The sequence below is a fragment of the Saccopteryx leptura genome, unplaced genomic scaffold (assembly GCF_036850995.1).
Source record: "Saccopteryx leptura isolate mSacLep1 unplaced genomic scaffold, mSacLep1_pri_phased_curated manual_scaffold_17, whole genome shotgun sequence".
NCBI classification, from domain to species: domain Eukaryota; kingdom Metazoa; phylum Chordata; class Mammalia; order Chiroptera; family Emballonuridae; genus Saccopteryx; species Saccopteryx leptura.
Window position 1 is genome coordinate 708,365 of NW_027095699.1, and position 24,807 is coordinate 733,171.

General features: G+C 40.2%; 1 protein-coding gene across 1 annotated transcript; it reads right to left on the minus strand.

Annotated features, from left to right (window-relative positions):
• Positions 1–611: 611 nt before the first annotated feature.
• Positions 612–1,328, minus strand: LOC136386855 (zinc finger protein 596-like). The gene has a single exon (XM_066357976.1). It carries the CDS (start codon positions 1,296–1,298, stop codon positions 612–614), a length of 687 nt encoding a protein of 228 aa, XP_066214073.1. The 5' UTR covers positions 1,299–1,328.
• Positions 1,329–24,807: the final 23,479 nt, after the last annotated feature.

Genomic DNA, 24,807 nt, shown 5'->3' on the forward strand with positions numbered 1-24,807 from the left:
ACAGCACAGCCTTGTTTAGGAGCAAAGTGTTTCTGCTGATTTTACACTGAATGACCCGAATGGGAGGGACGGTTTGTGAGAAGTCCTCCAGCCATGTCTCCATCTGACCCCGTGTTACTGTTAGTTCTCTCTGAGATTCTGGAGCATAGAAAGCCTGGTACTGCACTGAATATTATTTTAAGGGTGATCACGGACTTAGGGTTTCCTGTATATGAAGTTTGTTCATATTACAAATATATTATAAATGAAGCATTGCAGGTTATCTTCTCTGCAACTATTTTTCACCTGTATTCCCAGACTGGAGTTGCTGCTGTCACCATCTATATGAGTACACTTACAGTGAGTCTGTGTGACAGCAGAACAGGAGTGAAGGCCTTGGCATTTGGGTACTGCCCCTACGGCCACCCTCATACATAAAATGCTTTCTGTACTGTGTTGTATGATGACAAACAGATCTTTCACATTGCTTGCAAAGTGTTTCTTTAGTGCGTGTGTCTGCTGGTGCTTTCTAATGCTAAAGCTATGATTGATGTTTCTTCCACAGTCTTGTCCTCTGTAGCGCCATGTCCTTCCAGGTCAGAATGTCTCTGAAGGCTTTCATGATTTCCTTTCTAGTGTTGCATTCCCTCATGCCATCTAAGGGCAGAGGGATGTGTGAAGTCTCTCCTGCACAGCTGAAAGAAATATGGTCGCTCTCCAGTGTGGATCCTCTCATGCCATCTAAGGGAAGAACGATGTGTGAAGTCTCTCCCGCACAGCCGACAGGTATATGGCCGTTCTCCAGTGTGGATCCTCTCATGCTGTCTAAGGATCCATTGTAGACTGAAGGCTTTCCCACACTGCTGACATTCATATGGTTTCTCTCTTGTGTGTGTTCTGTTATGCAGCCTAAGTTTACTACTTTGATTGAAAGCCTTCCCACACATGAGACATATATGTGGTTTCTCTCCCAAGTGGATTCTCTTGTGGTGTTTAAGGCCACAGCTCTGACTGAAGGCTTTCCCACACTGGTAGCATTCATAATGTTTCTCCCCAGTGTGGATCATCTGGTGTTTTCTAAGGTACCATCTTCGTTTGAAAGCTTTCTTACATATGTGACATTCATATGGCTTTTCTCCTGTGTGAGTTCTCTCATGTTGTCTAAGGTAAGAACTTTGACTGAAGGCTTTCCCACACTGCTGGCACTTACACGGCTTCTCTTTGGTGTGCATTCGATTGTGGTTTCTAAGGTCAGAGCCTTGTACAAAGGTTCTCCCACAAAGATGGCACTGAAATGGCTTCTCTCCTGTGTGAATCATCCTGTGTCGCCGAAGATTAGAGAAGCTGCTAAAGACTTTTCCTCATACATGACATGCATTTGATTTATCTCTGGTGTGAGTCTGATTGTGTGTATTGAGGGAGGACTCTTCACTAGGTGACCTTCCCCACTGCTGGTTGACATCAGGTTTCTTTCCTATGTGAGCTAAGAAACATTGTATCAGGGCACATTGATGAGTAGATTCATCACTCAGTTCAGTGAATTTGATAAGACCCTGTGAAGGGTGAGATCTCTGCTTTTTGGAAAGAGATAAAAAAGTGTTAATTGTTTGTCCATATACATCTGCACACTCATTTATTTATGAAGAAATCCTAGATTACCAGACACTCAGTCTGTGCTGAAAATATTTCCAAAATTAGTTGTACACACTTTTGCCACTCCCCTGCAGGCACAAATATTGTCTCTTTTGTAGCATCCCACCCACAGAATATCAGATACATTTGGAAGACTTTAGTTTGTTTCAATGACTAGTAATGAGAAAAATTTATGACATAGCCTTTTTTATATCCGAAGATACTATTTTGGATCATGTTAATTTCTTCACTGATTTTAAGCTATCCAAAATTTTTTTGGAAAGAGGTAAATTCCAATTTAATTATACTGTTACATTCAGGTGTTTTGCTCATGGCTTATTTATCTCATTGTCACATAATATAACTGCACATGGTTAACTGTTACGCCTGTGAAACTTACCAAAGGCATCATGGGAAATATTCTCTGTTTGCATGTCTGTTGCATGAGTATCATCTCTTGTTTTCTAAGGGGATTTCTTGTGCCTAAAATGTTCAAAAAGCAATAAATTGTCCCAACGGCATTAGGAAAATGGAAATATAGAATTGCACCATGATCAATATGAACATTTCAAAACATCGCATTTGGTTTTATTGTTTTTTGGGGTTTTTTGGGGGGGATAACATGAAATGAAATATTTTAGGTAGCAGAAACTGTTTAAAAGTCACTGTCAGAAAGTAATCAGGATTGACCTATGAAAACTGGAGAGTGGTCAGGAGATGTTAGGTCAGCATATGGCAGTAACACCTTGAAAATGGTGCATTTGGAGACACATGCTCATAAAATTACACTCTCATCAAGTCCAACACAGGCTCTGGAAGAAGAAAAAAAACACTGGAGCCCCCCCCCCCGCCCCCAGAAACATCTGGAACATAGAAAACAGTGAAGGTCCTTCACCAGACAACATAAGTATTTTTTAAATGTTCAGTTACGTTTTTGAGGATTAGTAAGATTCATTGGTTCCCCTGTTCTGATCTGAGTGCTGGAGACAGAGCAGCAAAATGAAATGCAGTTGTGTCAAGATGACATTCTAGTGTGGTGAGGAAAATAGAATGTAAAGAAAACATCTGGCCCTGGCTGGTTGGCTCAGTGGTAGAGCGTAAGCCTGGCGTGCAGGGGACCCGGGTTCGATTCCCAGCCAGGGCACATAGGAAAAGCGCCCATTTGCTTCTCCACCCCCCTCCTTCCTCTCTGTCTCTCTCTTCCCCTCCCGCAGCCAAGGCTCCATTGGAGCAAAGATGGCCCGGGCAATGGGGATGGCTCCTTGGCCTCTGCTTCAGGCACTAGAGTGGCTCTGGTCACGGCAGAGCGACACCCCAGAGGGGCAGAGCATCGCCCCCTGGTGGGCAGAGCGTCGCCCCTGGTGGGCGTGCTGGGTGGATCCCAGTCGGGCACATGCGGGAGTCTGTCTGACTGTCTCTCCCCATTTCCAGCTTCAGAAAAAATACAAAAAAAAATAAAATAAAATAAAATAAAATAAAAAATTAAGAAAACATCTTTCTTCCCAGCAGTTATGAGGGTGGTGAGAGAATCAGGGCAGTGACCAGAGTGGGAGAGTGGCGGCTGTTCTGTGTACCTGTCACCCTGTGTCCATGGAAGTGTCCACACATACACACAGACACACGTGTTCACAGACTCACCCACAGAGACCAGGTGATCGACACTCTCCAGCATCACATCTCTGTATAGCTTCCTCTGGGATGTGTCCAGCAGGGCCCACTCTTCCTGGGTGAAGTCTACAGCTATATCCTTGAAGGTCACTGACTCCTAAAACATTATGGACATTCCAGATTAAACAGAGCAAAAGGCTAAGTTCTCAACCCTCCATCTGTATATTTGGCTATTATGCTGAGTATTTGCACCCACTTCACTTGATTGCTTAAGTTGCTGAAAGCAATTTACATTCCCTTCCTCTTACTCTTTGTTCAGATGTTGGTTGATTTCACTTATGCATGGTGGGGGGATTCCTGTTTCTGCTTTGGGGGAGTTCCTGTTTTAGCCTCAGATGTGTAACTTTGGATCAAGGACTTCCTTGATTTGCACATGGCTATATAATAATGCAAACTGGGGCTATGGGTGCTTGGATATTGCCGTCAGCACTGAAGAGTCCTCCCGGTCTCATCCTTTTTTCTTAGTAAGTCTGTTTTCTTCATTCCACACCATTCTTACTCAAAACCTAGAATTAGGAGCCTCACTGGTCCGTGGCAAGAGCCACCTGAACAGAAGACTTGAGTATGAGGAAACTAAACTGCAGGCAGGTGATGGAACTCCCGAAGTGCAGTGTGCAGGAAAAGAATGTTTTTGGGGAAAGTATAATCAGAAGTAAAATTTTATTGAACAGTTAGGATAAACAAATAAGGGACTTTTTGTAGAAATGTTTCTGTATGAAGACAAATCATTGTCTGAAGAGTGTCACAGTGAGCTGGAAACAGAGGGATGTGAATACGAGGATAACTTGCAGTCTGAGGATGACTCGGGGGATAAAATATCCGTGGCTATGGCTGCCTTAGCTGCGGGGCTTCTGCTGCCCTCTGCTCCTTCTTATGTTCAACCCTCTGCTCCTCCGTTCCCTTATCGGGCTGATTTTGGAGTCTACAGCTCAAAATCTGGGAAATTCCCTTTTCAACAATCTATAGACTAGGCTCGAAAAATAGAGGAAACAATAAATAGCTTTACCTGTTTTCCTGTTGTAGAAAGATAGGATGCTATGGGGAGACTAGTGTGAGTGCATGAACCTGTACCTTTTAGAACTCTGAAAGAGCTTAAACTTGCTTGTGTTTAGTATGGGTCTACTGCCCCTTTGCACTTGGTTTATCAGATACTATTAGTGCAAAGCCTCTTCCCCCAAAAGACTGGAAGGCAGTTTCTTGTTCTTGTCTCTCCAGGGGTGATTATTTGCTGTGAAAGTCAGACTTTCATGAAAAGGCCATTGAGGTAGGGGAGAAATCTCAGCATAGTCAACCTGAGCCGCTCATTACAGCCACTGTAGAGTTTGAGAATGGATAGGTGACTCAGGTATTAGGAAAGTTACAGCTTTTCCAGTTGTGGTCTGATTTTCTTTAATGTACTAACTACAGTCTTTTGAACGATCATTGTTTCTTTCTTATTTTTTGCCTGGAAATTGAGGCAGGGGATCTGTGTTGGATCTGACTATGGAAAATATTTCAGCAGCTGCCAAGAGCAAATTTACTTGGGGAGATTTTGTTTAGTCCCATCCTTCAGTCCCTCTGTCAGAAAATGCCCTGACTAAAATCAGGTAGGCATCTTTCTAATCTGGTTGTACTCTGAAATCCCGGGTTTCTCTCTGGCTTGTCTGGTTCGTCTAATTCTTGTTTCTGTTTAGTCTTTGTTTAATGTTGTCTAAAATGTGTCTGTTTTTAAGGCCTGAATTAATTTTGCTTTGTTTTGCATGCAAAAATTGGAAATGCTGGCTCTAATATTTAGAAAAAATAAAATGATTTTAGAACTTGTAAGGAGCGCTCATTTAAATTTAAATAGACCAAAATGTAGATCTTTAAGACTTACTGATTTGGTTAGTGCATTGTGAGGTGTGTTCAGAGTTCGGAGCCAAATAGCAATTCAAGTATTAGGATTGATCAAAGTTATATGTTATACATGTGGTTTCTGTGTGTAAATTATCTTGTGTATGTGTAAGGTTATACTCCAGTAGGGAAAACAAGGAAATTGAGCAAAATTAAGCTGGGTCCTAATACGTGATCTCAAGAATTTGTCTCAAGATGCTTCAGGCAGTTAGAAGAATAGTATAAGGTTGGTAATTCTGTTTCTTTGGCCAAACTGTGCAAAAGGGACCCCGAGAAAATGAGGATTCACCTCCTCTGATTTTGCCAATTGGATTCAAAAAATAGGTCAGAACATCCTGAAATGGAACTAACAATACAAGGGCATATATTTAAATGACTTTTAGATACTGGAGGTGATGTATCTGTTATTGCTAAGCTACATTGGCCTCCTTCCTGGCCCACTCATGCAGCAGCCACAGAACTACATGGTATAGGGCAGAGTAAATTCCTCAACAATGCTCTAGTTTTTTTACAATGGGAAGATAAAGAAGTTCATTTTGGACTTTTTCAGCCTTATGTGCTTCCTGGATTGCCAGTTAATTTGTGCGGTAGAAATGTTTTGAAAAATATGGGAGTGTTGCTTGTAAATCCTAATAGCTTATTCAATACTCAAGTGCTTAATCAGGAATTTTTGCCCACTAAGGGACTAGGAAAAGAACAATGGGGAATTCTCACCCTCATAGAAGTGGCACCCAATACCAGAAGGCATGGATTAAGATATCAAAATATGGGACGTAAGAGTAATGGCGGGGTAGGAAGCGATACCGATAAATCTCCCCCAAAACTCAACAAGATCTTCAACCAGAAACAGAAAAACCTATACTTGGAGCCTCCAGATGCTTCGCAATACACCCAAAGGTATGGTCGAGTGAAAAATTGGCTAAATATATAACCAAACCCCGAAGGAAATAGGGAGTAAGAAATGCTCCGCCTTCCTCACTAACCTAAACAGGGCGGCTTTCTCTGGTAACTGTGAATATAGAAACTGAGGTGGGCAAAGGGGGTGAATAGATCCAGGCCGTGGCACAAACGGCCGAACCAGGCTGTGGCACGGAGATCCAAGCCAAGGAAAAACTGATCCTGTGGCAACCCGGGCAATACAAGCTAACACTCGCGCCAAACCCAAACAAAAAAAGACAAGTCGGGCGGCCATTTTACCCGGTCTCCTGGTCGGCGTGCGCGCAGTTAGTGGGCGAGAGATTTCTTCCTAGGCCCCGAGAGTGGGTGCCCGTGTTGCCCCACGGAGAGGCAGGGTCAGAGGCCTTTCTGTGGGCCGAGGGCAGAGTCTCTGGGCAGCCCCAGCGCCCTGGGAAAGCCACGCACGGGAGGGAGTGAGAACTAATTCCAACAGTGGAGATTTTTCCGTGCTGGAGGGGGTTTCACTCAGAGGGAAACGCGGCCGGCCTCATATCCTGGTTTGCGCGCGCAGATAGTGAATGAGAGATTCCTCCGAGTGCCTCGGCAGTGCGTGCCCATGTTATCGCACAGAGGGGCAGAGTCAGGGGCCTTTGTGTGGGCCAAAGCGGAATCTCGGGCCGCCCCAGCGCCTTGCAAAAGCCGCACACGGGGACGGAACGAGACTCAATTCCAACGCTGCAACTTCTCCCTGCGGTTGGGGGTTTCACTCAGAGCGTGAGACTGCTGGCCGGATATCCTGGTCTGCGCGCGCAGCCAGTGAGTGAGAGTTTCCTCCAAGCACCCCGGAAGTGGGCGCCTGCCTGTGTTACCGGACAGAGTGGCAGACAGAGCCAGAGGTCTTTGAGTGGGTGGAAAGCCCGCCTGATTATGCTAGCAGCTCTGACTGACTGAGCCTTACCCAGAGCCCTGTGCTGAGTGGAAATAGAGTGGGGAGTTGCCAGCTCTTTGAGCCTCTTACTATCCAGGCAGAGGCAGCAGCAACCCCATAGCTGGATTATCAGGCTACTAATTGAGGAAGGAAAGACTAGGAGAAAGGCTCCAGGAACACGGACTCTCTCACTGTCGGAGCCTATAAATGCTAATGAGCCTCGACTGCCAATGAGACTAAAGCACAATACATGACATTGCCATAGAGACTTATCAACTGCAAACGTCTACCTGAGCGTGCCAAAGGGGCAGAACCCGGGGTACAGAGTCACCGACCAGGAAGAGGGAGAGAAAAGAAAAAGCAAGAAGATAACCTCTCAAAATCAAGAATAATCTGCAGACTTTATAACCTATCCCATTTTATTATATTTGTTCGTTTGTTTCTCTTATCTTCATTCTTGATACTTTTTTTCCTCCTCCAATTTGGCCGATTAACTCTCTGCCGGTCTTACTCTCTCCTCTCCTTGAACTACACTACCCATAAGTGTTACATCTCCCATTATCTTTTCTCTTCTCTTCCTTTCTCTCTATGAGGGTTGCACTCCAAAACCCTTAACTCTCTCTCTCTCTCTCTCTCCTTTCTTTTTTCTTCTTTTAGTGGTTCCCTCTTTTTTTCTCTCTCTCTCTTTCTTTTCTCCCTCTATATTAGTTTCTTCCTTTCTCCTTTACATCTCCTCTCATTCAAACCTCAATAACAAACAAATTATCTTATCTGGGACTCAAACTTATGTTTGTGGCATTTTGGGGGGTTTTTACTTCACCTTTTTAACTCACTAGCAGTGCTCCCATCCCTGGCTCTCCATTTTATCTAGTTCTTGTTCCACTAAATACAATAGTAATTTTTTAATTTGTCCCCCCATTTTTCCATTTTCCTCTTATTCCTTTCATCATAACTCTTAGACAACCAACACCTAAAAGCAAATCATTTTATTCTTGACCCAAATTTTTTCCTTATTTGCTTTTTGTGGGTCCATACGCTCTTTTTTTTTTTTCGTTTTTCTTTTTTTTTTTTTTTTTGCCCCTTTATTACTTTTCCCCAATTCAGGCCCTCCATCACAGGCATTGTTTGTTATAATTCACAGTTCACCACAAGATTTTCTCAAGAAAGAGGGGAGAGGAGAGGAGAGGAAAAAAAGGAGGGGGGAATAATTTCCTTTTTAAAAATTTTTATTTTATTTTATTTTTCTTTATTTCATTATTAATTTTTTAAAAAAAACAACTCTTTTCGATTTTTTATTTTTTTATTATTTTTTTAACTTTTTATTCTTTATTAAATCTCATTAATACTATCAACAAAACCACCCTCAGATGCCATTAAGGAAGAGAAAATCGAATATCATGGATACAAAAGAAAGAGAGGTAACACAGCTAGATGAGGAAAAATCTATGGAGAAAAAATTTAATATATTGGAAACCTTGGAGCTAAATGACAGAGAATTCAAGATAGAAATCCTAAAAATCCTCCGAGTTATACAGGAAAACACAGAAAGGCAATTTAGGGAGCTCAGAAAACAACTCAATGAACACAAAGAATATATGTCCAAGGAAATTGAAACTATAAAAACAAATCAAACAGAGATGAAAAACTCAATTCACGAGCTGAAAAACGAAGTAACAAGCTTAGCTAATAGAACAGGTCAGATAGAAGAGAGGATTAGTGAAATAGAAGACAAGCAACTTGAGGCACAACAGAGAGAAGAAGAAAGAGACTCAAAAATTTAAAAAATGAGATAGCCCTACAAGAATTATCTGACTCCATCAAAAAGAATAACATAAGAATAATAGGTATATCAGAGGGAGAAGAGAGAGAAAATGGAATGGAGAACATACTCAAACAAATAATAGATGAGAACTTCCCAAGCCTGTGGAAAGAACTAAAGCCTCAAGTTCAAGAAGCAAACAGAACTCCGAGTTTTCTTAACCCCAACAAACCTACTCCAAGGCATATCATAATGAAATTGACACAAACCAACAGCAAAGAAAAATTTCTCAAGGCAGCCAGGGAAAAGAAGAATACAACATATAAAGGAAGGCCCATTAGATTATCATCAGATTTCTCAGCAGAAACTCTACAAGCTAGAAGAGAGTGGACCCCAATATTTAAAGTCCTGAAAGAGAGGAACTTTCAGCCATGAATACTATACCCATCAAAGCTATCCTTCAAATATGAAGGAGAAATAAAAACATTCACAGATACAGAAAAGATGAGGAATTTATCATCAGAAAATCCCCACTCCAGGAATTACTAAAGGGGGTTCTCCAATCAGATACAAAGAACAAAAAAAAAAAAAAAAAAAAAAACAGAGCCACAAGTAAAAGCTCCAAGAAGAACACAATAAAACCAAATTTAAACTGTGACAACAACAAAAAGAAAGAGGGGGAGAAGATGGAGATTTACAGTAGCAAAGGACGATGGAGTGCAAAAGTACTCACAAAATAGTTCGCTACAATGAACAGGGTAGGGACCCTTTTCATTACTCAAAGGTAACCACCATTGAAAAAACCACCACAGAAGCACATGAGATAAAAAAGATAGCAACAGAGGAAAGATGTATGGAATACAACCAAATAAAAACAAAAGATAGAAAAACGAAAGAGAAGGATCAAACAAGACACAAAACTAACAGAAAGCAAGATATAAAATGGCAATGGGGAACTCACAAGTATCAATAATTACACTAAATGTAAACGGATTAAACTCACCAATAAAAAGGCACAGAGTAGCAGAATGGATTAAAAAAGAAAATCCAACTGTATGCTGCCTACAGGAAACTCATCTAAGTAACAAGGATAAAAACAAATTCAAAGTGAAAGGCTGGAAAACAATACTCCAAGCAAATAACATCCAAAAAAAAGCAGGTGTAGCAATACTTATATCGGATAATGGTGACTACAAGACAGGAAAAGTACTCAGAGACAAAAATGGCCATTTCATAATGGCTAAGGGGACACTGAATCAAGAAGACATAACAATTCTTAATATATATGCACCAAACCAAGGAGCACCAAAATATATAAGACAGCTACTTATTGATCTTAAAACAAAAACTGACAAAAACACAATCATACTTGGAGACCTCAATACACCGCTGACGGCTCTAGATCGGTCATCCAAACAGAGAATCAACAAAGACATAGTGGCCTTAAACAAAACACTAGAGCACCTGGATATGATAGACATCTACAGGACATTTCATCCCAAAGTGACTGAGTATACATTTTTCTCCAGTGTACATGGATCATTCTCAAGAATTGACCATATGTTGGGCCACAAAAACAACATCAGCAAATTCAGAAAAATTGAAGTTGTACCAAGCATATTTTCTGATCATAAAGCCTTGAAACTAGAATTCAACTGCAAAATAGAGGAAAAAAATCCCACAAAAATGTGGAAACTAAACAACATACTTTTAAAAAATGAATGGGTCAAAGATGAAATAAGTGCAGAGATCAAAAGATATATACAGACTAATGAAACTGACAATACGACATATCAGAATCTATGGGATGCAGCAAAAGCAGTGATAAGAGGGAAGTTCATATCACTTCACGCATATATGAACAAACAAGAGAGAGCCCAAGTGAACCACTTAACTTCCCACCTTAAGGAACTAGAAAAAGAAGAACAAAGACAACCCAAAACCAGCCGAAGAAAGGAGATAATAAAAATCAGAGCAGAAATAAATGAATTAGAGAACAGAAAAACTATAGAAAAAATTAATAGAACAAGGAGCTGGTTCTTTGAAAAGATCAACAAAATTGACAAACCCTTGGCAAGACTTACCAAGAAAAATAGAAAAAGAACTCATATAAACAAAATCCAAAATGAAAGAGGAGAAATCACCACGGACACCATAGATATACAAAGAATTATTGTAAAATACTATGAAAAACTTTATGCCACTAAATTTAACAACCTAGAAGAAATGGATAAATTCCTAGAAAAATACAACCTTCCTAGACTGAGTCAAGAAGAAGCAGAAAGCCTAAACAGACCTATCAGTAGAGAAGAAATAGAAAAAAACATTAAAACCTCCCCAAAAATAAAAGTCCAGGCCCTGACAGCTATACAAGCGAATTTTATCAAACATTCAAAGAAGACGTGGTTCCTATTCTACTCAAAGTCTTCCAAAAAATTGAAGAAGAAGCAATACTTCCAAACACATTTTATGAGGCCAACATAACCCTCATACCAAAACCAGGCAAGGATGGCACAAAAAAAGAAAACTACAGACCAATATCTCTAATGAATACAGATGATAAAATACTAAACAAAATACTAGCAAATAGAATACAACAACATATTAAAAAAATAATACATCATGATCAAGTGGGATTCATCCCAGAGTCTCAAGGATGGTTCAACCTACGTAAAACGGTTAACGTAATACACCATATCAACAAAACAAAGAACAATGAGATGGAAAAATATTCCTTCTTCTTGGATAGGAAGAATAAATATAATTAAAATGGCCATATTACCCAAAGCTATATATAAATTTAATGCAATTCCCATCAAACTTCCTATGAGATTTTTTAAAGAAATGTAACAAAAAATCCTCAGATTTATATGGAACTCTAAAAAACCCCGAATAGCCAAAACAATCCTAAGGAAAAAGAATGAAGCTGGGGGCATTACAATACCTGACTTTAAACTATATTATAGGGCCACGATAATCAAAACAGCATGGTATTGGCAGAAAAATAGACACTCAGACCAATGGAACAGAATAGAAAAGCCCAGAAATAAAACCACATATATATGGTCAAATAATCTTTGATAAAGGGGCCAACAACACACAATGGAGAAAAGAAAGCCTCTTCAACAAATGGTGTTGGGAAAACTGGAAAGCCACATGCAAAACAATGAAACTCGACTACAGCCTGTCCTTGTGTACTAAGATTAATTCAAAATGGATCAAAGACCTAAATATAAGACCTGAAACAATAAAGTACATAGAAGAAGACATAGGTACTAAAATCATGGACGTGGGTTTTAAAAAACATTTTATGAACTTGACTCCAATGGCAAGAGAAGTGAAGGCAAAAATAAATGAATGGGACTACATCAGACTAAGAAGTTTTTGCTCAGCAAGAGAAACTGATATCAAAATAAACAGACAGCCAACTAAATGGGAAATGATATTTTCAAACAACAGCTCAGATAAGGGCCTAATATCCAAAATTTACAAAGAACTCATAAAACTCAACAACAAACAAACAACCAATCCAATAAAAAAAATGGGAAGAGGACATGAACAGACACTTCTCCCAGGAAGAAATACAAATGGCCAACAGATATATGAAAAGATGCTCAGCTTCATTAGTTATTAGAGAAATGCAAATCAAAACTACAATGAGATACCACCTCACCCCTGTTAGATTAGCTATTATCAACAAGACGGGTAATAGCAAATGTTGGAGAGGCTGTGGAGAAAAGGGAACTCTCATCCACTGTTGGTGGGACTGTAAGGTAGTACAACCATTATGGAGGAAAGTAGTGTGGTCCCTCAAAAAGCTGCAAATAGAACTACCTTATGACCCAGCAATCCCTCTACTGGGTATATACCCCAAAACCTCAGAAACATTGATACGTAAAGACACATGTAGCCCCATGTTCATTGCAGCACTGTTCACAGTGGCCAAGACATGGAAACAACCAAAAAGCCCTTCAATAGAAGACTGGATAAAGAAGATGTGGCACATATACACTATGGAATACTACTCAGCCATAAGAAATGATGACATCAGATCATTTACAGCAAAATGGTGGGATCTTGATAACATTATACGGAGTGAAATAAGTAAATCAGAAAAAAACAAGAACTACATGATTCCATACATTGGTGGAACATAAAAACGAGACTAAGAGACATGGACAAGAGTGTGGTGGTTACCAGGGGTGGGGGGAGGGAGGACATGGGAGGGAGGGAGGGAGAGAGTTAGGGGGAGGGGGAGGGGCACAGAGAACTAGATAGAGGGAGGCGGAGGACAATCTGACTTTGGACTAGGGGTATGCAACATAATTTAATGACAAAATAACCTAGACATGTCTTCTTTGAATATATGTACCCTGATTTATTAATGTCATCCCATTATCATTAATAAAAATTTATTATAAAAAACAAACAAACAAACAAAACAAAGAACAAAAACCACATGACCTTATCAATAGACGCAGAAAAGGCTTTCGATAAAATACAACACAATTTTATGTTTAAGACTCTCAACAAAATGGGTATAGAAGGAAAATATCTCTACATGATAAAGGCCATATATGATAAACCATCAGCTAACATCATATTAAATGGCACTAAACTGAAGGCTTTCCCCCTTAAATCAGGAACAAGACAGGGTTGTCCACTCTCTCCACTCTTATTTAATGTGGTACTAGAGGTTCTAGCCAGAGTAATCAGACAAGACAAAGAAATAAAAGGCATCCATATCAGAAAAGAAGAAGTAAAGGTATCACTTTTTGCAGATGATATGATCCTATACATCGAAAACCCCAAAGAATCCACAAAAAGACTACTAGAATCAATAAGCCAATACAGTAAGGTCCCAGGATACAAAATTAACATACATAAGTCAATAGCCTTTCTATATGCCAACAATGAAACAACTGAGAAGAAACTCAAAAGAATAATCCCCTTCATGATTGCAACAAAAAAAATAAAATACTTAGGAATAAACATAACAAAGAATGTAAAGGACTTATATAATGAAAACTATAAACCATTGTTAAGGGAAATCGAAAAAAGATATAATGAGATGGAAGAATATACCTTGTTCTTGGCTAGGAAGAATAAATATAATCAAGATGGCTATATTACCCAAAGCAATATACAAATTTAATGCAATTCCCATCAAACTTCCAATGACGTTTTTTAAAGAAATAGAGCAAAAAATCATCAGATTTATATGGAACTATAAAAAACCCCGAATAGCCAAAGCAATCCTAAAGAAAAAGAATGAAGCTGGGGGCATTACAATACCTGACTTCAAACTATATTATAGGGCCACGACAATCAAAACAGTATGGTATTGGCAGAAAAATAGACAATCAGACTAATGGAACAGAATAGAAAGTCCAGAAATTAAACAACATATATATATAGTCAAATAATTTTGGATAAAGGGGCCAACAACACACAATGGAGAAAAGAAAGCCTCTTCAATAAATGGTGCTGGGAAAACTGGAAAGTCACATGCAAAAGAATAAAACTGGACTACAGTCTCTCCCCCTGTACTAAAATTAACTCAAAATGGATCAAAGATCTAAACATAAGACCTGAAACAATTAAGTACATAGAAGAAGACATAGGTACTCAACTCGTGGACCTGGGTTTTAAAGAGCATTTTATGAATTTGACTGCAAAGGCAAGAGAAGTGAAGGCAAAAATTAATGAATGGGACTACATCAGACTAAGAAGTTTTTGCTCAGCAAGAGAAACTGATAACAAAATAAACAGAAAGCCAACTAAATGGGAAATGATATTTTCAAACAACAGCTCAGATAAGGGCCTAATATCCAAAATATACAAAGAACTCATAAAACTCAACAACAAACAAACAAACAATCCAATAAAAAAATGGGAAGAGGCCCTGGCCGGTTGGCTCAGCGGTAGAGCGTCAGCCTAGCTTGCGGAGGACCCGGGTTCGATTCCCGGCCAGGGCACACAGGAGAAGCGCCCATTTGCTTCTCCACCCCTCTGCCGTGCTTTCCTCTCTGTCTCTCTCTTCCCCTCCCGCAGCCGAGGCTCCATTGGAGCAAAGATGGCCCGGGCGCTGGGGATGGCTCTGTGGCCTCTGCCCCAGGCGCTAGAGTGGCTCTGGTTGCAACATGGCGACGCCCAGGATGGGCAGAGCATCGCCCCCTGGTGGGCAGAGCGTCGCCCCTGGTGGGCGTGCCGGGTGGATCCCGGTCGGGCGCATGCGGGAGTCTGTCTGACTGTCTCTCCCTGTTTCCAGCTTCAGAAAAATGAAAAAAAAAAATGGGAAGAGGATATGAATAGACATTTCTCCCAGGAAGAAATACAAATGGCCAACAGATATATGAAAAGATGCTCATCTTCTTTAGCTATTAGAGAAATGCAAATCAAAACGGCAATGAGATACCACCTCACACCTGTTCGATTAGCTGTTATTAGCAAGACAGGTAATAGCAAATGTTGGAGAGGCTGTGGAGAAAAAGGAACCCTCATACACTGTTGGTGGGAATGTAAAGTAGTACAACCATTATGGAAGAAAGTATGGTGGTTCCTCAAAAAACTGAAAATAGAACTACCTATGACCCAGCAATCCCTCTACTGGGTATATATCCCAAAAACTCAGAAACATTGATACGTAAAGACACATGCAGCCCCATGTTTATTGCAGCATTGTTCACAGTGGCCAGGACATGGAAACAACCAAAAAGCCCATCAATAGATGACTGGATAAAGAAGATGTGGCACATATACACTATGGAATACTACTCAGCCATAAGAAATGATGACATCGGAACATTTACAGCAAAATGGTGGGATCTTGATAACATGATACGAAGCGAAATAAGTAAATCAGAAAAAAACAGGAACTGTATTATTTCATACATAGGTGGGATATAATAGTAAAACTAAGAGACATTGATAAGAGTGTGGTGGTTACAGGGGGGGTGGGGAATGGGAGAGGGAAAGGGGGTGGGGAGGGGCACAAAGAAAACTAGATAGAAGGTGACAGAGGACAATCTGACTTTGGGTGGTGGGTATGCAACATAATTGAACGACAAGATAACCTGGACTTGTTATCTTTGAATATATGTATCCTGATTTATTGATGTCACCCCATAAAAAAAATAAAATTTATAAAAAAAAAAGTCAAAAAAAAAAAAAGATATCAAAATATAGCATAGGGGCTTTGGCAGCTCCTGCTACCCCAATAGTGCATTGTGCAGACCCAATTACTTGGAAATCAGATAATCCTATATGGGTAGACCAGTGACACTTGTCTCAGGAGAAACTTAAGGTAGCTGCTCGATTGGTACAAGAGCAGTTACAGCTTGGGCACATTGAATCATCTAATAGCTCATGAAATATGACTATATTTGTTATTAAAAAGAAATCAGGAAACTGGAGGCTATTATAAGATTTGAATGTAATATATAAGATGATGGAAATTATAGGTCCTCTCCAGCTAGGACTCTCTTCTCCTACTGCCATTCCATGGAGTTATTACATTGTAATTATTGACTTGAAGGATTGCTTTTTTACTATTTCTTTAAGCCCTCATGATTGCAAGTGTTTTGCATTCAGTGTTCCTCTACTTAATTTCCAGGCTTCAATGGAGCAATACCAGTGGAGAATTCTGCCTCAAGGTATGGCTAACAGTCCTACCTTGTGCCAAAAATATGTTGCTCAAGCTATCTCTCTAGTACAAAGGCAGCACACTAAGATGTACATAATTCATTATATGGATAATGTTCTTAATACTCATTCAGATAAAGACACTGTGTTGACCATTTTGCAACAACTAGAACATTCTTTGAAAGAATCAGGACTTTATATAACTCCTGAAAAGGTACAGCAATCTTTAACTTCTTCTTATTTAAGACAAATTATTGAGGATCAACAATTTGTCTACAAGAATTAGAAATCAGGACAGATCATTTGCAAACTTTGAACAATTTCCAGAAATTATTAGGAGACATTAATTGGCTTAGACCTTCCTTAAAATTAACTACCGGGGAACTGAAGCCACTTTTTGATATTCTTAGAGGCTCAGATGAACCAGCTTCTCCTCGACTACTTACTGCTGTGGGACAGCAAGCTTTAAAGCTTGTAGAAAAAGCCTTACAACAAGCACAACTGAAATGCATAAATCCTAAGAATCAATTGCCTTACTAATTTGTCCCTCGAGTTACACTTAAACGGGACTATTCTGGCAAGCTTCAGGTCCTATTGAATGGATTTGATTAGATGTTACTACTAAGAAAGTTTTTGCCCTGGCCGGTTGGCTCAGTGGTAGAGCATCGGCCTGTCGTGCAGGAGTCCCAGGTTTGATTCCCAGCCAAGGCACACAGGAGAAGGGCCCATCTGCTTCTCCACCCCTTCCCCTCTCCTTCCTCTCTGTCTCTCCCTTCCCCTCCCGCAGCTAAGGCTCCATTGGAGCAAAGTTGGCCTGGGTGCTGAGGATGACTCTGTGGCCTCTGACTCAGGTGCTAGAGTGGCTCTGGTTGCAACAGAATGATGCCCCAGATGGCAGAGCATCATCCCCTGGTGGGCGTGCTGGGTGGATCCCGGTCAGGCACATGTGGGAGACTGTCTGACTGCCACCCCGTTTCTGGCTTTGGAAAAATCAAAAAAAAAAAAAAAAAGAAAGAAAGAAAAAATTTATCTCCATATTTTGATCTTGTTGACTCCTTTATTATCAAGGGACATAGGCACCTCTTACAGTTTATAGGTTTTGAGCATCAAATTGTTGTTTCTTTTTTCAAAGGATCAATAACAATGGCTCTAGGAAACTTCCACTAAATGGCAAATTGCTTTTGCAGATTTTACAGGCCAAATTGATTCTCACTACCCAGCTGATAAAATAGTACAATTTCCATTAATTAGTACATTTGTATTTCTTAAGACAATTGTTAATGAACCCATTCCTGAAGCACCTACAATCTTTACTGATGGGTCCAGCTCAGGAATAGCAGACTTAATAATCAATGGACACGTTTATACTGAAACAGTCACCCTAAAATCAGCTCAAAGAGTAGAATTACATGCCATTATCATGGCTTTTCAGCATTTGCCATGTTCCTCCTTAGTCTGTATACAGACAGCAAATATTTACTTATGGTTGTTTCCACTATAGAGACTGCTGTCTTAGGGACAACTACTGATGAGGAACTATTGCAGCAATTTCTCCTTCTTCAAAGACTTGTATGTCAACATAGAGCTCCATGTTTTATAGGACATATTCAAGCTCCCTCCATGCTCCCTGGTGCTTTAGCACAAGGGAATGCCCTTGTTGATCAAACTACCCAAAATAAAATTATTGGAGCATCCACTACAGATCAAGCAATTCAGTCTCATACTATTCATCACCAGAATGCTGCAGCCCTGTGTAAACAGTTTCAACTCTCGAGAGAAGCAGCAGGGCAGATTGTTAAATCCTGTCCAAAATGTCCTATATTATAATCTATCCCTTCATTTGGAGTTAATCTTCGAGGACTCCTACCAGGACAACTTTGGCAAATGGGTGTTACTCATATACCTTCATTTGGCAAACAATACTTTGTCCATGTTACAGTGGATACTTATTCTGGATTTATAGTAGCCTTTGCCAAAAAGAAGAGGCTGCTAATCATGTTATAGCTCATTGTTTGTATGCAATTTCTATTATTGGACTTCCTAATCTGATTAAACCTGACAATACTGCTACATATGTAGGAAAAGCATTTACTACATTTTGTCAAACCTTTCAAATTACACGTATTTCTTACAATCTTTAAAGTCAAGGTATTATTAAAGTGTACCCAGAAAATATTGAAGGTCAATTTTAAAAAAATATAAAAGGGGGATTCATATCCTGGAACTCTTGCAGATCTACCTTATCCTTTTAAAAAGAACTTTCTTCTGAACGCTGATGAACAGAAGATGCAAAATTTTTTTCTCCTGTAAACTATTCTCTTTTATTTGATCCAGCTAATAACACTGTTTTGTCTTTTTCCAAATAGCTTCAGATATACAGAAAAGGTTTATATAGGTGGATAGAGTTCCTCAAACACTTCAGTGAGATCTTCTGAGCATGGCTTGTGAGGTCTATAATGACCAAGAGGCAGAAAAAGCCCAGAAGTGATCAGGTGAAATACTAGCTCTCAGCATGTGCCCTCAAAGGCTCCAAGGCCCTAACAAGACCACAGAGGACTCCATCAGGGCCCTGCTTCAATAGTGTAAAGGAAGATCATTAAGCCAAAGGCTTCCAGGCTTACATGCCTTTGCTGTTGGAAAAGGGGCACTGGAAGGTAGACTTCCCCTTCGCCTCTCTAAGGGAGGGTTCAGTTTCCTCCAACCCTGCTCCAGTCACCTGTGACCTAATCTTGCCCAGCGTGCTGGGACTTGCCAATGAAGGCTAAAGGTGCCCAGGATCGTTGGCCCCATCTCACTGTGGAAGAGCCTAGGGTATTTCTTCCAAGTTGCAGGTAAACTGACCTCATTTACACAAGGGCCACTTACTAGGTTTTGCCTGAATAATTCGGGTTTGTTTTATTCTTCCCTCAAAGATGTCTGTTGTGGGTGTTGATAGTCCTATTTTTTCTGCTGCTTTATTTAATATATAGTATTTTTTTTATTCCACCTGCCTCAATGCCCCACTCATATTTTAGGCTAGGGCCTACTCCTCATTTAGAGCTCTCTTTCTCCTTTTTGCCAACTTCTGTTACAAATTTTCCTTTGCCACCCAGCTAAGTGTATCCTAAGGTTCTCTTCACAACCCCATGGTTGCAGAGCTCCAGGGAAAATCACCCTGGTCTCATTTCTCCAGGCTGAGAAGAATAGAAATTTTATGTGCACAGATGCTGTAGATGGCTTTTCCAGTCTATCTGAATCATTACCAGCTAGAAGCAGTGGTCATTGGGACTTGGACACAAGCTGCAAAGTATAAAAATGTGACAACAATTCCAGTGCCATGCAAAATTTTTCTGGATGTGGACTTTTTCTGGAATCCTGTTCCTTGTGACAGCTCCTAATGGACTGAACTGGGTTGGGTTACATTTGAAGGGATTTGGAATGGTGTTGGTACCAACTTGGACTTGGTGAACATGTCAAGGACATTACTCTTTTTTTTTTTTTTTTTTGGTATTTTTCTGAGGTTGGAAATGGGGAGGCAGTCAGACAGAATCCCGCATGCGCCCAACTGGAATCAACATGGCCTGCCCACCAGGGGGCGATGCTCTGCCCATCTAGGGGTTTGCTCTGCCCCAATCAGAGCCATTCTAGCTCCTGAGACAGAGGCCACAGAGCCATCCTCAGTGCCCAGGCAAACTTTGCTCCAATGGAGCCTTGGCTGCTGAGAGGGGAAGAGAGAGACAGAGAGGAAGGAGAGGGGGAGGGGTGGAGAAGCAGATGGGTGCTTTCCCTGTGTGCCCTGGTCGGGAATCAAACCTGGGACTCTCGCATGCCAGGCCGATGCTCTACCACTGAGCCAACCAGCCAGGGCCTAGGACATTACTCTTTTATAGATTCTTGTTATATTGGCTAAAAATTTGCTTAAAGGTTTTAATCACCGTAATGTGTTAGAATGTTTGTTTGGGTATCTGTTAGCATTGGCAATAATAATTTTGTGTTTGTTCTGTATTTTGTCTGTCTGCCTCCAAATTAGAATCTGGGAAACTAGGAAATCAACGAGTGCATATCTCAGCACACAAATTAAAAATAAAAAAGAAATGGGGAATATGTTGTGGACCATAAATCACAAGAAGCCTTTTTAGATTTGAGGCTTAGTAAAAGGCTAAGTTCTCCACCATTCACCTCCATATTTAGCTATTATGCTGAGTATTTACACCCACTTCACTTGCTTGCTGAAGTTGCAGGAAGCAATTTACATGCCCTTCCCCTTACTCTTTGTTTGTTAAGATGTTGGTTGATTTCACTTATGCATGGTGGGGGATTCTTGTTTATGCCTTGGGAGAGTTCCTGTTTTAGCCTCAGATGTGTAATTTTGTATCAAGGACATCTTTTATTTGCATATGTCTATATAATAAAGTAAACTGGGGCTGTGGAGTGCTTGAATATTGCCATCAGCATTGAAGAGTCCTTCCGATCCCATTCCTTTTTTTTTTTTTTTTAATAATTCTGCACCATTCTCACTCAAAACCCAGAATTAGGAGCTGTGCAGCAGACATCCATGACAACAGGAAAAAGTGTTCCATTTAATGGCTGTAACAGTGCCCTTTCAGTAGAAAGAGTCATTCCCTACTCACCACTGTCTCCATGGCTGATATCTCAGTTACCAGGTGTGTTTATCTTGGTTTTCCCTCACAGATGATCGAAGCAAAAAGCAGGCAAATCTGAGGACAGAAAAAGAAGCCATGAGACTCTAGTTGGTTAACAATATCCAGTTTCACCAGTCACAAAGCCTCAGTGTTCACCTGGGTGGTTTCACCTTTCCTACCTAAGAGGAAAACCAGTGTTGCATTCTAAGAATATCATGCAGAGGTCTCTGAACTTTAAGGTCAATTGTAATAGTACTATAGCTGTGGTTGCTATAAAAATATCAAAATATAAATATCTTAAAAATAACAACATTGTATATATTTAGTTTTCTGTGTTAACAAGTCTATGGAATCTGTAATTATTCAATTTCCTTCCAGTTTCAAAGCATAGAGATGCCTGACTCACATGTAGACTTAGTTTCCACCTACAGGGAAACACTCTGGGACTTCTCTGGTGTCATTTCTTTGCCTTCTGCACCAGCAGGGGTTTACACCCTCCATGAGTCCTCTGGATTCTCATTCCCTTCTTGCTCAAGCCCCTGACGGATTTGGATACCAAGCAACTAAGAACCGTTTTATGATGGAGTCCATCAACTCAACAATTAGTCCATTTGGAGGGAACAATGGCCCCCATCCTGCTAGTGAAGATCATAAATTCTCCAGCATCAGAAGGTAGCGGGAGAACATATGTGAGTCACAGAGGTGCTGTCATGAACTGCCTCCGTCATCTAGGTCAACAGTACCCAGAGAATTCAGATTATCTGAGCTGAGTGAAAAATCAGGTTGGCCCATCTGGTAATTTGTCAGGTGGGAGCTGACCAATTACCCTCCAATCCAGTCTATATTTACCTTCTTTAGCTGCAACAATCATTTTTTATTATATATACACACATGCATGTGTATATATGTACATGCCGATATATGTATATACACATACATGGGAGTGAAAACATTTATGAACTATGATTTCTCGCTTAACATGTCAATAGTAAGTATATTTTATGAAGAAATAATAAACATGCATCATGAACAAAGAATAATTATTTCACTCATTTGTAGCCGATTCCCAGAAGAAAATTTAAATTTGGGTTAAGTGTGACTGTGTACTTACAGATTTACATATATTTGTTTAATTTTCACAACAGCTATGTTAATTATAGTTTATTTATCAGTTTACAAATGACATAAACAAAGGTTCTAAAAACTTTAGTAATGTGACAAAATTATACAATTAGAAAAGGGACAGCTGCCATTTAGTTTTTCTCTCTTGTGTCCTGTGCTAAGATTTTTCAGGGCTTTCTAGGGAATCACAGAACAGCTAAGTTTTACCTGGAATAGCATCTGTAACAGAAATATTCAGAAGAAACACCCTGTTATTACATCTTTTGTTTCCCTTAAATTTTCACAAAATTACTCCTTACATCTACATTCTATTTCACATGGGTCCTTGCAGTGTAGGGACTGCAATTCTCAAGCATCAAAATCCGTCTTCATTTCCTTGTCTTGTGTAAGACATGCTTCCTCCCTTCTACATATGGGGACTGAGCCCACAGCTGAGATATTCACCCCTGTCCTGACTCACAGTCCCCACTGTGAGGGGCTTTCAGGGATGTCTGAGCTCAAGGTACAGGCAGAGTGGCATTCCTGTGAGAGCTTCCCTAGTGGGTAGATGGTCATCTTACCTGTTTCTTCACATGACCTTCTCCCTATATGTCTGCCCTCTGATTTCCTCTTCTTAATTAGTTGAAGGTCAAATTGGATTAGGGCCCTCCTTAAATACTTTTATTGATGTTACTTACTCCTTTAATGACTTTATCTCAAGCTAAAGCTACATGCTAAGTTACTGGAGTTAAGGACTACTGCAAATGAATTCAGAGGGCACGCAATTCAGCCCATAACACAGAAGCCTCTTACAACTGAGTAATTCTCAGATGAGAAGGCTAGGACATATCACAGAGTGCAAGAAAGCCAAACAATTGTACCTCAAATTAATACTGCAAAGGGAAAAATATATCATCTCAGCTTGGATTACAAACCACAGCTCCACCTTTCATGACTGTCCATGCTCAGTGTAACCGAAGCAATTCCAGAATGTGGAAACAAGACTAGGTTCACCAGTATTCTAGAACCTTCTGTATCAAAGCACCATGAGCTGAAGAAGGAGCCCACTTTTAAAGTGTGCAGTGGATGCTTCATATCAGTGATTTGTGCACCAGGATGGAGGAAAATATTACTATTAAAAGAAAAAACGATATGCAACATTCATAAAAACATAGACTAAAACCAGAAATAATGACAACCATAGAAGACATAATCAGTCTACTGCATATTAATGGGTAAGAATTCTTTGAAATAATGTTGCCACACATTTTTAGATCATTACTAAAGCTTAGTGTTTAGATGCAGTTACCTTATGCATGAGTACAAATAGGACAAAGCTGAAGTAAAAACAACAGGAAATTGTTTGTCTTAAATGTGTACTCATTTTTAAGTGATTAAAGTAAATATAAGCACCTGTCTGAAGACATTTGAGACATACATGAAGAATATCACTTGATGAAACACATATAAGGAAATTAATTCAGAGAAGTGGGACATGAAGCATTTAAAATCATAAAAAAAAATCAAAACATCACATATCAATCAAGGCGCCAATAGAACTTTCCAGGTTGAAAGAAATGCTTCCTGTCTTTATTGAGCCATTTGGTCACTGCTCAACTCATGTGATCACAGAGCACTTCAGATCTGGAGTTCAGCTATTTCATTTTATATATTTAAATTTGATAGTCCCATGTAACTGGCATTATGGTTGTAAAGCCAGTAGCCAGGGCCACCATCACAGCCACCTGGCCCATGCAGGTTCGCATTGATTTGGACAGTCAGTAAAGAAACAATGGAGCCAAGAACTGGTGGGCCATTAGCTTTAATTCTAGCTTGCACCCAGTGGGCAAGTAAAAACACACACTGGGCTTCAAAACCCACTCATTCAGTGCTCACAAAGCTACTGACTTATCCGAGTTTCCTAGAATCAAGGGTTTCTAGCTCACCAGACTTATTCACCTCTGTTCCCCATCTCCTTCCTTCTCCCTGCACAAACTGGCTTCTCACTCAACACTCCGCCATCTTGGCTGCTTCTCCTTTCCTCCTCCACGTGGCCTTTCTCTGCTCTCCTCTCTGCTCTCTCCTCTAATGCTAATCTCAGAAACCATGAGAGCAAGCTTTCGTTTTGCCCCTATTTTATAGTGTAGAAATCCAAACCTTTAATCCAATATACAAAATAGGGAAGTCTCTAATACAAAGTCACTTATCAGAGACATGATGGGATTGCACCACCCCACATCAAAAAGGGTGGGAGGGCTTAGTCCTAAAACCAAGCCCCAGGCTACAAGGATCCTGCCTGCCCACAGCCCACCCCCAACACACATAAATATCACCTGGGTGACGGCCTCCACGTGGGCAGTGCCATCTTTAACTAAGTGAGCATAATATATTTTATCTGCCCAACAATGGTTTTGGACAGTATATTAATGTAAGCAGTTAAAATTGCTAATAGATTCAAGACAAAAGTGGGAAAAAACTGCAATACTCAAACATCTGAAACTAGATGGGTGGAAAAACTGCTTACACAATAAACTTTACAGATCAGGAGAAGCTTTGATGTGACTTCATTAACTTAAAAGGAATGAGGCCACCTCACATGGTAGTGTCTGGGGAACTCACCAGAGCCCAACCCTGCAGGAGACGGTGAAGGCAGATGGACGCTGAAGTCAGTTCCACAGAGCAGCCAGTTCCTCTCCTTCCAGTGT